Raw genomic sequence first — 12,094 nt, forward strand, 5'->3', positions numbered from 1 at the left:
CAGTAGAAAGTTTCCACTTCTCTATGGACTATCTCCCTGAAGGAACTAGCTTGAAACAGCAGAGGGCACTATGTACATAATATACGCACATGAAATACATAATGTCATACCAATTAAATTCGGATTAAATGAGGAGTTAATTATTAGCGACGGATAGCCCCAATAATTTGGCTCTTTATCACGCCCACCTCTGGCTGGTTATGTTATTCCCGTTTATCTATTGAATAAAATGCATCAATAATGTCAATCTCTAAATGCCACATTAAACGGTTGCCACAGTATAACTTCCATTCTAATCTCAGAGTGGGTAGAGAAGGCTTTCGAGGAACGGCTCCAATCTGCATGCTGTCTGAAATAGACTGCTCGCTGTGGGGTAAAATGTGTCTGACGTGCATGGTGGACGAGTAAAGGAGTGCAAAAGCGATCATGTGAGTGCTCAGGGTGTACCAACCAAGCTCGGAATGAATTGGAATGGGACAGCCTTTGAGACCATGAACACACAGACAGTCATATGACGAACCAAGAACACAGCACGCAGGGGCGTCGCGCGAGGAAACTGTCATCATCACCCACTGCTGAGTGGAGGAGGAGAGCGCAGCGCATCAATGCCACCAGGTGGTCTCGCTCACGTCGCTTGGAGTCTGGACTACACTACGCTGGCATCGTCTCGTCGTCGGCCTAATAGCCGTTGAGAGAAGAATGCAAGAATGGCGGAGGACGACGCCGAGCTGATCAGGGCAGCGTTGCAACGAGACCAGCGACTCCTGCAAAGCTCGTCTTGCGGGTGCACCGCGATGGATGGAGCGACCATGGAGGAAAAAGGAGAGGATCTATCTCTGGAGGCGATTCTAGCGCTGTACAACCAGCCCATCAATGAGGAGCAGGCATGGGCAGTTTGCTACCAGTGCTGCAGCACGCTGGCGAGGGGACCAGGGAGGAGGACCTCCGCGCCGGGTCTCGGGACAGCGTCCGTGGTGCACCGTGCGCGGAAGATCCAGGGACTCGGGGACGTGATCATCCAGAGAGACGGATTGGTTCGCTTCCGATACGACGAGGATTCACAAGGTAATACATGCGAGACGAGGCTTATCTACACTGGCACACTCGCCTTACCGTGCACGTGATATAAGAAAATATCAGATTTGATGGTTGGATTATTATCGTGTATAGGCCTTCCTATTTACAATAAAAAAACGAAAAAAATGCCCTTAGGCTATATAGGCATCTGGATTGCTACCTCTCGGCCTGATGGATCAAGGAGAAGAAGATCTAGGAGCATGCTATTTAAACGCTTCAGTGCTATAGCCTATGCCTTTAATAGCCAACGCATGTTATTTACCTATTTCTATCCATTCAATGGTTCAGCCTACAACTACAGCTTCCCTATCAGAGGCCAACATGCCACTGGTGTCAGTTTCTATACCTCAAGAGATAAACCAAGACATGATTTCTCACCAGAACCCCGTGGGGTCTTGGTGAATCGTTGTAGGATGGTCCCTTATTTTGAATACAGGCCATTTTCTGCTGGACATTGGCTATTTAATGTGCTTAATCCTTTAGAGCAAGATTCTGTCGAGGTGGCATGGTGTTGATGTCGAGATCGGGTCATTGGTCTTGACCTGTGTGTCTAGACCAGGGCTACTGCACCTTAAGCTCTGTGACCCATCGGTGGACACAATTATTTAAAAAAGACTTGCTCTTAATAAATATATATCTTCATATTTATGGATACTGCTGTTAGGGTAATGGATGTGGTTTTAGGGAATGGTTAGGGTTTAAGGGTCCTTACTGTACGGACAGCGATATAGTGTTGTTTCTCTTTCTTCTGAAAAATGCCAGCTTTGGGTGGGACCAACAGTCCCAGGACGGGCCCCGGAGCCCCCAGGAGGACCTCGGAAAGGGTCAGGACGGTCCACCCTCTCAGGGCTTGAGGGTTCCTGAGGTCCTGACAACAAACCCTGTACAGAGTAAAAGAGCCCGCAGACCAATACAAATATTTGATGGGTTTATGACAATACGTTCATCATATTTATGCAGCATGGGCAGACAATAATAACTATTGATTATTTCCTAGCCTAGAGATTTTCCAGGGGAGTGACCAATGAAGCTCATTAATAGTCTGTCTCTTGGATAGTCATTTTCCGCCATTATCTTTGCCGCCATTTGAATGCAAGAACCATGATCAAACCAGACAATAAGTGTATATATCTTTATACATCATTCAGTACGTCCTTGATCTTTATTTCGTTTATCCTCATCCAGAACTCAGATTATAGCATTACAGGTCCTAACAACATAGAGCCAGTGTGCATAGTATTACAATGACCCTTTAACAATATTTAAAAGCAGTTTTTTTTCTCCATGCTCGACAACGTCACACCGCGTATGCTTATGCAGTTTGCTGTCATGTGTTTCTCAGCCCAATTTAACTTCTACATTGCAGTCTGTCACAATACAATGCTGCCATTTGTTGAGAGGGTCATCCGTTGGTGAACTACTCAGTCATGTTACCGAAGTATCCAGTGTGGGACAACATCGTTTTGGTTTTGGGGGACACTAAAGGATTGTTGTTTTGATCGGGCCCCCGTTGATGCATGGACGTTAAATACAAGCAGGGATCAATGTTGGTCAGATGCTACCTCAAACTTTTTGTGACAGGAAACAAGTGTCGAAGTGGTGAGCAGTGGAAGCAGAATCAAGTCTTATTAGGTGGATTCAACAGCAGAATGACCTGCAACAACTTCTGCAGCAAGCTAGATTAAAGAAAAAGAAGAGCACATTGGGGAGTCAAGTTAATTTAGTCTTTTGCAAAATGATTTTATTGAGATAACTACTGTGTGCTTGTTAAGTGTTAAGAGGCAGGTGGCAATTTGTGTTCACAGTGTTTCCTATTCATTCCTAGTCGACATGAGACCCATAAGCTGTTCTAAATATACAGTATATATTCACAGCTTTTTATTTTGTTTCTCCCCAGCTAAATCCATCCCCTGCAGATCAACAGAGGTAAGTGTTTCTGTGTAAACGCATTGGATTTTATTATTACAAAACTACAGTGTGATGAATAATCTATATTGTGATGAATAATAATATCCATGTCATCACATTTGTGACTCTATCTAAATAAATATTGGAAGGGAATAAAACGGGATATTAAACGTGGGGAAAGGCAATCACAACCAAAGCACAAGGATATTTCTTTCTTAGACAGAAATCGTCATGATTCGTCCCTGCTACTTCCTGTTTTCCTTTGCCGGTGTAATGTGTTTTACCTGTGTTAGCTACTGATTATGTCCATCTATGTTAATGACTGATTAAGTCCACCTGTGTTTCATGTCCCCCAGTACCTGCCCTTGTTCCGGTTCTCTTTGTCTTTGTGTGTGTGTTCTGCTTCCGGTAAATGCCTGATTTCCCGATGATTGGGTGCACCAACCGGACAAACTTACCGTGTCAATTTGGCCTTTCAACAATAATGCAGCATTGTGCTTGTACTCAAATGAACAGATGTTACCTCAAGGAACTTGATTCCTCTCGGCTGTTCCTTCTACCTAATGTGTCATGTTTGAAGTTTGGGTGACCAGCATCCAAACACAACTTTACCTTCAGCTCAGAGGCAGAATGTCTCCGTGTGATTTCAGCCTTGTTGTTGCAAAGTCAGGAAATTGGTAAAGATATTTAAATGGAAACGCATGAGGACTGTCAGAGGAAAAGTTTGGACTGTGAAGCTAGTGAGACATGGATTTTTGCTAAATACTTCAAACATCCATTGATTAGGAAACCTTATATTTTTACTGATAAATAGCAAAAGCAACATCGCTCAACACTAATGATTGGTCTGCCACTTTAAGGGTAACGGATTCAACTAGTGAAGATTACTTATTAATGAGCAGACCATAATTAGTGTTGTTAATGACACCTGTGTTTGCCCAAAAAAGTATATTGACACGTCTATTGTCTATCGTCCAAGTCTATGAAACAATTTGGAGCTAAATCACAATAAAGAGATCACATCACAACCTTTCTATTTTTTGTAGTCTTTTTATTTAGCATGCCCCTAGAGATTACATTACGACATCATGATGTTGACAGATGACTTAGTCTAGGTGCTAGCCGTGACCGAGCTGTCAGTATCTTGGTAGTACTTGAGCTGAGGGTGTAGTTTGTTAATCCAGAGAAATAACATGACTGTTCTGCAACAGTGGCTGCCAAAAATTCTGCTACGGTGTGTTGTGTTGTTTACCAATATCCTTAATGAAACATAAACTCTACATGCTGCTCTGCTGAGCAGTGTCCCCTAAACGTCTGTCAAAATAGAACAATAGCCAAATATTCCTCTGTCTCGGGTTTGTTGCCATTTTCTTTCTAGTTGTAGTTATAAACAACAATAGCCTTTGCAGCCTATTTTACTCTACATTTTATTTGCCTAATCTCAGGCCCCCCCTCCCCCCCAGTCCTAGTGACAGCAGTTCTGTTTGATTGACAGTGGAAATCCCTCACAGCGAGCTGTCTTCTGTTGTGATAGCTGTGAGTGACTTCATCAAGGCCAAATAGGACTTCCACTGCTCACTGTGTATGTTACAGTCAATGCTTCCAAGACACGTCGATGAAAATTTATATGTTCACTCTGTGGGCTTATTTCTACTGCTATATGATTTACCTTATCGTGAGTGGGTTAGGGTCAGAGGGATTGTGTTAAGAACCTGGAAGTGTAGTACATTGTACATATTTATAAGGAATTACCAGATCCCAGCACTGTGACAAGAGATCTTGAATTAAACACACGCCAACTGCACGCAGCAGTAGAGTATGTGAGACGTTGTCTCTAACTCGCCGCTAAGCAGCTTGGCACCATAGATGAGTTGTTATAACATAACAATGTGTTGGAGAGGGCTTAAAACACTCCTGAGATGTCCCGGTGAAAGGAGATGTGGTTGAAATTATTGATGTGGTTTGGGGTTATTTATCTGTGGGATGTGTTTCATATTGAAAACAACAGGACAGATGTGTGATGCGTGTGTGTGTGTGTGTACAAGTGTGCGTACCTGTGTGTGTGTGTGTGTGTGTGTGTGTGTGCGTGTGTGTTGGATGATAGAGCAGCTGTGAATGACAGATTATTGTGTTTGTGTGTCACAACAGGTGAACAGGGAGCACGTCATAACACAAAACAATGCAGTGGCTGTAACAGAAAATACAGTGACATTGAGTGTACTTTATAAATAAGCCCAAAATAAACAGTACGTTAGTTATTTTGCATCGAGTCACCCACCGTCATTATTTTCTTTTTGAATAAAAATAACAAAACATGCCAGCCTATGCTTGTAACCTAAGTATGTTTAGATCTACATAAGAATATTTTTAAAAGTACACACACTCTACTTGGGTCATGAGCCAACCCTCTGGAGCCTGCAGCCCTGCCGTCCCGTGGTGTAGTCTAAGCCCAGGAAGTGTGAACTAAGCTGCATGGCATTCCACACAGCCAAAGATTAACCGCTCATCGCGCATATTCCATTCAGTTATGTTTGGCTCTTTTGATGGGAATAAGTCACTGACTTACGTCAATAGAGATGCGATGAAGGGAGTTTATAAGGCTGTGCTACCTTTCTGGTTTTGGACATTTGGTTTAGTTGTCTTCACACTGATACAGGTGATCCTTTCTCAGGACGTGTTGTTTGAGTGAGGGAGAATGGGAGAGGAGAGAGATGGGCAGAATGGATTTTTGCATCACAAATATAAGCAGTCATTTTGTCTAGCATGACAAACATAGCGCGATGAGATGTTATCCACTCGCAGCAGTTAGTTTCTTCTAATTTATTTTCAGATTTGACCGAAGGTTTGGGCTGTATATGGATCGTAAATTCCAACAAGCAAAAGATTATTTGTTTTTGTGGGCGTAAGTTCTAGACTGAATTACGCCCTGTGTATGCATTGGGCTGTACCAATGCATACACAGGTAGACGAGAAATAGGAATATACCATCATATTTCTGAGGTTCATTAGTTATTTTGAATAAAAAAGAAAACCCTTTATTAACTGACACTAGAGCGTCTGAGCTGCAATATCCCTTCAGTTCCTTGTGTGCTTTTAGCATTTGACTTCATTCTCCCATGGAAGGGCCAGTACAAGGAGACTCCAAGTGATTATTTACGACTCATGCTGCCCGTTGTTTACTTTGGCAGAGGCGTGTGTCGGTTGTGTGTTGGCTATGTGTGCCTACCTGGATGGATTTGAGGGGTTGCGTTTCAGTGGGTGTGGAGTCCTGCATACAAAGACGTTTCATTGACCCCAGGTGGTGGTGGTGGTGGAGGACCTGGTTCTCAGGCGTTCAGACGGAGCCCTCATAGCCCCAGCCCTGAACCCCCCTATTGATCTGGGGGTCATGTGACCGGTGCTCCAGCCCCCCCCCCCCCCCCCCCCCTCCTCATAATCACTCTCTGTCCCCGGGCCTCAAGTCTGTCTGGAACATGCTTGCACTAAAATAGTTGGGTTCATACACTGATACACAGCCCTTCTCTTTAGTAGAGTCCATTAAGATATATATATTCTGTGTATGAACAAATTATTACGAATGATGTACTATATGTTTTGCAATGTTTTGCATTCCTTGAGCGCTTCATGTGCCACAGACTTCCCTTGGTTGTTTGGATGTATGGTGCAAGATGGCGAGACGGTTGCGGGACATTGAAATGTATAGGATTAGGTGTTCCACAGAGAAGCTTGGGATGTTTGTTGTATTTAAACTACAGATGAAAATACAGTGTTGCAATCCTATACAGTTGAGAGGAATAGATATGCCTATTTTCACTCTGATAGAGCGTTCGAATGATCTCTCTGCATTTTAATCACCAACTTTCACTTGCAAAAAAAAAGTCCCAGAAATGTCAACCTGTTTTAATATGAAGTGCAAGAGGTGAGGCAATTATAGCAGGGTATTATGTGTTCATCCTGTCAGTAAGGAACTAAGGCTTTGTTTATCCATACACACTGAGTCATCTTCAAAAGGCGTGGCATGAGTATTCTCTGTGTGTGTGTGTGTGTGTGTGTGTGTGTGTGTGTGTGTGTGTGTGTGTGTGTGTGTGTGTGTGTGTGTGTGTGTGTGTGTGTGTGTGTGTGTGTGTGTGTGTGTGTGTGTGTGTGTGTGTGAGGGGGCATGAAAGCATATCCCCATTAGTTCCAGACAGAGAAATATTTGAATCAGAGATTACATGTGACACAAAACACATATTTTCTTATGACGATGAAGAAGTTATCTTTTCTTTCTTTTATGCGTCAGTTAATCACATGATCTATCCTCAGTAATCTGCTGCCCCTGGGGGTGGGCGTGCGTGTTTGTGAGAGACTGTGTGTGTGTGGTGACGTCTTTGCGTGTGGCTCAGGGTGTTCGTCTGAATGGTTGTGTCATGTGGTTATTATGATAACTGTATGGTATGTTCTATGGTACAGCTGTTTGGCAGAAACCCAGGACATAAAAGCATGTTCAGTCACACATTACAAATCCATACTGGCAGGTTGTGTAGGAGATTCACATTAAATCCTTATTTAATTGTTTTTTGAGTTTATTTTCTAATTTTAGTAAACAATTATGAGTGATAAATAATCCTTAATTCCTATGTATATTTTACTTTAAAAAAAGTATGAAATAACTTGTTTCACTAATCAAAATGATTTGATACGTACTTTTGCCATTCCTCGACCAAATCTACTTGTTTCCTGAGCCCCTATATGTTATTCTACCCTCAGCCGTACATTACCCAAGCACAGACCTCTTTCTGCAGCATAGCACTAGACTGTTATTTAATAACCCTAGTGGTCAGACAAGGATTTACACATCTTCAGTGCAGTTCAGGGCCTACTGTCTGTCCCCAGTGATCTCAAGGCCTTTCCAATGTTACCCCCGACCCTTTCATCTTTCATTAGGCTCTGTCGGTTTCTGTTGAGCTTTTAAAAACTAACTTATATAAACAGGCTTTCAATCTGTTGGTGTGTGGTCCACTTGTCTGCAGAATTTTATTTTCATGATTTTATAATTAGTTTGAATGCATTTTTTCCGCTTATTATTATTATGAGTACATTAAATTTTATAATAAATAACTAATCTAAACCAAGCTTAATAAATGTATGATCTTAAGGTGATCGAGTCCCTGGGCATCATGGTGTACAACGCCCTGGACTACGGCCTGAAGGAGACGGAGGAGCGGGAGCTGAGCGCGCCGCTGGAGCAGCTCATCAACCACATGATCAACATGGCGGAGGCCGAGAAGGACGCCTGCTACGACGAAGGCTACGAGGCCACAGAGGAAGACGAGGAGGCAGAGGATGAGCCCGGGTGCGCCCCCGGCACCAGATGTTACAGGGACCTGCTCAAGGTGAGCCCTGTCCCGTCGTGCCCAGAGCTCTGCTGGGAATACTGGGTCATACTGGGACGTTAGTTCTTCCCCACAGGAGCTATACTGGGGCTACTGGGTCATACTGGGCTGTTATTACTGCCCCACCAGAGCTCTACTGGGGATACTGGGTCATACTGGGCTGTCAGTACTGCCCCACCGGAGCCCTGCTGGGGATACTGGGTCATACTGGGCCGTTAGTTCTTCACCACAGGAGCTATACTGGGGATACTGGGTCATACTGGGCTGTTATTACTGCCCCACCAGAGCTCTACTGGGGATACTGGGTCATACTGGGCTGTCAGTACTGTCCCACCGGAGCCCTGCTGGGGATACTGGGTCATACTGGGCCGTTAGTTCTGCCCCATCGTGAAACGTTTCTTCGTACAAAGAATGATGATCTCATTATATTGTAATTTATGAGTGAGATCTGCGTTTGTGTACGCCGTTGGGATTTGAGAATACAACCTACCGTTGACTTTTGTAGCCTGTTTTCCAGCCGAGTGAATACGTTGACAGAGCGCTTAAATGGGGCGCTGATAGGGCTCTGCATTGACTGTCATTTGAACGCTGGTGTTGTAATATTGTTGTACGACAGGTTTTAGTTTTAGGGTTAGAGGTTATGTTGGGTATGTTATTTTAACGCTATAATTCAATTTTATTTGTAAGGCCCTTAATCACCATTACAGTCTCAAAGGGCCTAACAGGCCAAATACTTATGACACCCCCCTTTACCCAAGCCCCCACAAGGGCAAGAAAAAACTCCCTTGAATTAGCGAGGAAGAAATCTTGAGAAGAAACGCATAGTAGGGGATCCCTTCTTCCAGGGATGGTCAGAAGTGCAATGGCTGCCATAACAACATCACAATTGGTGATGTGGTGCTGGCCGGTTAACCATGAGGAGAGTCCAGGCATCCAGTCCAGTCACCGCAACACGCCAGAACAGACAGAATAGTGAATTAGAACGGAAAAGTACCTAGTGGAAATGTATGCTGCTATTAATTTAGTAACTGTATTAATCGCGGCCATCACCTGCGAGTTTTACACCTCCTCACAGCGCGAGGGCGCACCACCGTACACATACTGTACGTACAGCGTTATTTTCAGAGGGAGTCCGGTTAACACCCGGTTCTGAAAGGGTTGTTAACGTGCGATTTGACATGCGGATTAACATGCGATTTGACATGCGGTTTGACATGCAACTTTGCACCACCGTGCATATAGGCGTTATTATGTATGCTGCTATTAATTTAGTAACTGTTTTAACAAAAGCACAAACAAACACTGAGTGGTCTTCACATCGCATCTGTATTGTTTACACACTCCGCACACTTCACACTCTATACCATGACAGGAATGTGCATTTACATATTTGTTTTGAAATCAGACTAGCCACCATACCCTAGTAAACCCCCATGCCCTCTGAGTCCAGCTATGGTGACCCCAGGGCTCTTGAGTAGATCAGGGTCATTGTCTACTAGGAGCTATCTGTCGTTGTCCTCCCATGAAGCAGAGAAGCTGCCTGGTGGACCTTAGTTGCCCTGCTCACTGCTCACATAACCAGAACACACACCACCAACACACAAAGGGGTGTGGGTGTGTTGGTCCCAAGGTTAATATAGTTATGCATGATTTTTCATACGAATTATTTTTTATTTTGTTTAGACTTTTGTTTGTTAGTCCCGTTTAGTTCAATTAATTGTTTCGGCAGGTTTGATAGTTTATTTTTATTTGAGTCTTTATTGGTTTCAGTGTTAGTTTTAGTATTTTATATGGGGTATTTACACAAGTTCAGAAAAACTATTGTGTAATAAGAACAAAAAGTATTCACCTAGGACAGACGAACCACCATCCATAAAAGACAAAGTGACAAAGATGAAACTAAAGAAATGTTCTATGTAGTTTTAGTAAAGCTCTAGTCAGTTATATTAACACACAACACTTATTTCAACACTTATATTCTTATTTCAGTCAACTTAGATGCTTAAGCGACCTCATACTCGTTATTTTGTTCGTTTTCATTAACAATATTTACCATGGCATGTCCGCATCAACATTTCCAATGGACAAACTAAAAATAAAGGGTGCATTCAAGTTAATTTGTTATGTAAATTCCACCCCTTCCTTCTGTCTCATTAACTTCTTTTGCATCGTTGACGTCTCTTTAGCATAGATACATCTTAAGTACAATCACTTATCCTCAAATATCTGGGAAGAGGGTGTTGTGAAGTGTGTGGGACGGCCTGCCCCACCCTTGTGTGTCCTTCCAATTGTTTTGTAAAGGTTTTTTGCGCAGTGTGGGAGAAGAGATGCCAAGACCCTGCCAAGGGCTGGCTCTGGGCACCTTCTGTTCATCGTCCGTTCATCGTCCAGAGACAAGGACATACACGATGCTTGTCTGTGTCTGTGTGCCAATAACATTTCAGTGCAATTTTTTATGTAATTTAATTACAAACAGCTCTTTTATCTGTTTTTCTAGTATGTTGACTTTCCAAGTATTTTCTGTCCTTGAACGTTTAAAAGCCAGAATATTGAACACAGCTCTCCCCCCCTCTCTCTCTCTCTCTCTCTCTCTCTCTCCCTCTCTCTCTCACTCTCACTTCCTGTTTCCTCTCTCAATTCCAGATCTGCACGTCCCACCTTCCCGGCCAATCAGATGCTCCTATTCACTACCAGGCGGTGTGCCGGGCTCTTTACTCAGAGACCAAGGAGCTCCGCACCTTCTTGGAGAAGATAAGGAGTGCCAAAGAGGTGGGTCGACAATGACCCTAGCAAACGTTTGTCTCTCTGTCTAACATATCATCTGTACTATGTATTTGAACCCCAGGCTGTAAGACTTGAACTTGAACTTGACGGGTAATGATCACATTGTTATCATAATAAACCCATCAGCCAATCAATATGTGACCTCTGAGTGAGTCACATATTGGCCAAAGGGCAGCGGGGTTGACGCAACCCCCCTTGATTGGGATTCAGCACCGCCACCGGAAATGCTCCCTGCCCTATTAATCACGTGGTCATCAGAACAGGCGAGGAAGAGACATACTTTACTGTCTGTCTGTCTGTCTGTCTGCCAAGACATACTTTAAGAGCACCGGACCAGAAAATACACTGCTGTGTCTGAGTAGACAGAAAGCCTTTCGGTTCATTGACGGCAACGTCTGAGGAACAAATCTTGGTTTGCAGTTTCAATTCACAGTGAGCCTTTCAATTTTTACTAGGATTATCGGGAGAGAAAATCTGATATTCTAAATTATCAATATTTCATATTGTACTGCCCCGTTTCATAATTTTTGAGGCAAATATACTGAACGAATCAACATGTTCAGCATTCCAGTGACGGCAATCTATGTAAATATTGTCACCATTGGCATTTTGTGCTTTCAAACAAGATGAGTAAGACTTGAGCCAACCATAGACTATATCAGTAAACGATAACCTCTCTGTGACGTTTGGCTCTGAGCCGCCCCGGTTACATCTTACGTCTCCGTACGCCATTGCCCTTGCTTGAGTGCCCCTGGTTTTGAAGTGGGAGTCCTGTGGGAAGCGAACCACAGGCTTCCTAAGGCTAATACAGTGATGAAGAGAGACAGGGGGGCAGCAGCAGCAGAAGACCATCCAGACAGCCGTGCTCCAGTTAGGAGCGGAGAGAGGCCCATGACTGACCAATGTGATTTGGGTGAGGGAATAGGCGGTCCGAGACACAAACAGTGATA

The 12,094-nt window shown here is 43.6% G+C and overlaps 1 protein-coding gene across 1 annotated transcript; it reads left to right on the forward strand.

The window, feature by feature from the left end:
- Positions 1 to 31: 31 nt before the first annotated feature.
- Positions 32 to 11,144, forward strand: LOC130391753 (protein spire homolog 1-like). Its single transcript, XM_056602010.1, has 4 exons — positions 32 to 1,065; positions 2,975 to 3,003; positions 8,124 to 8,360; positions 11,004 to 11,144. The coding sequence occupies exons 1-4, from the start codon at positions 708 to 710 to the stop codon at positions 11,142 to 11,144; spliced, it is 765 nt and encodes a 254-aa protein (XP_056457985.1). The 5' UTR covers positions 32 to 707.
- Positions 11,145 to 12,094: the final 950 nt, after the last annotated feature.

This window comes from Gadus chalcogrammus, chromosome 11 (assembly GCF_026213295.1).
Source record: "Gadus chalcogrammus isolate NIFS_2021 chromosome 11, NIFS_Gcha_1.0, whole genome shotgun sequence".
Classification (NCBI taxonomy): Eukaryota; Metazoa; Chordata; class Actinopteri; order Gadiformes; family Gadidae; genus Gadus; species Gadus chalcogrammus.

Excerpts from the sequence above, each read along its gene's own strand:
- LOC130391753 (XM_056602010.1), top strand. The coding sequence starts at position 708 with ATGGCGGAGGACGACGCCGAGCTGATCAGGGCAGCGTTGCAACGAGAC. Across the intron at positions 1,066-2,974 it reads ATACGACGAGGATTCACAAG|CTAAATCCATCCCCTGCAGA; the intron begins GTAATACATGCG and ends GTTTCTCCCCAG. Across the intron at positions 3,004-8,123 it reads TCCCCTGCAGATCAACAGAG|GTGATCGAGTCCCTGGGCAT; the intron begins GTAAGTGTTTCT and ends TATGATCTTAAG.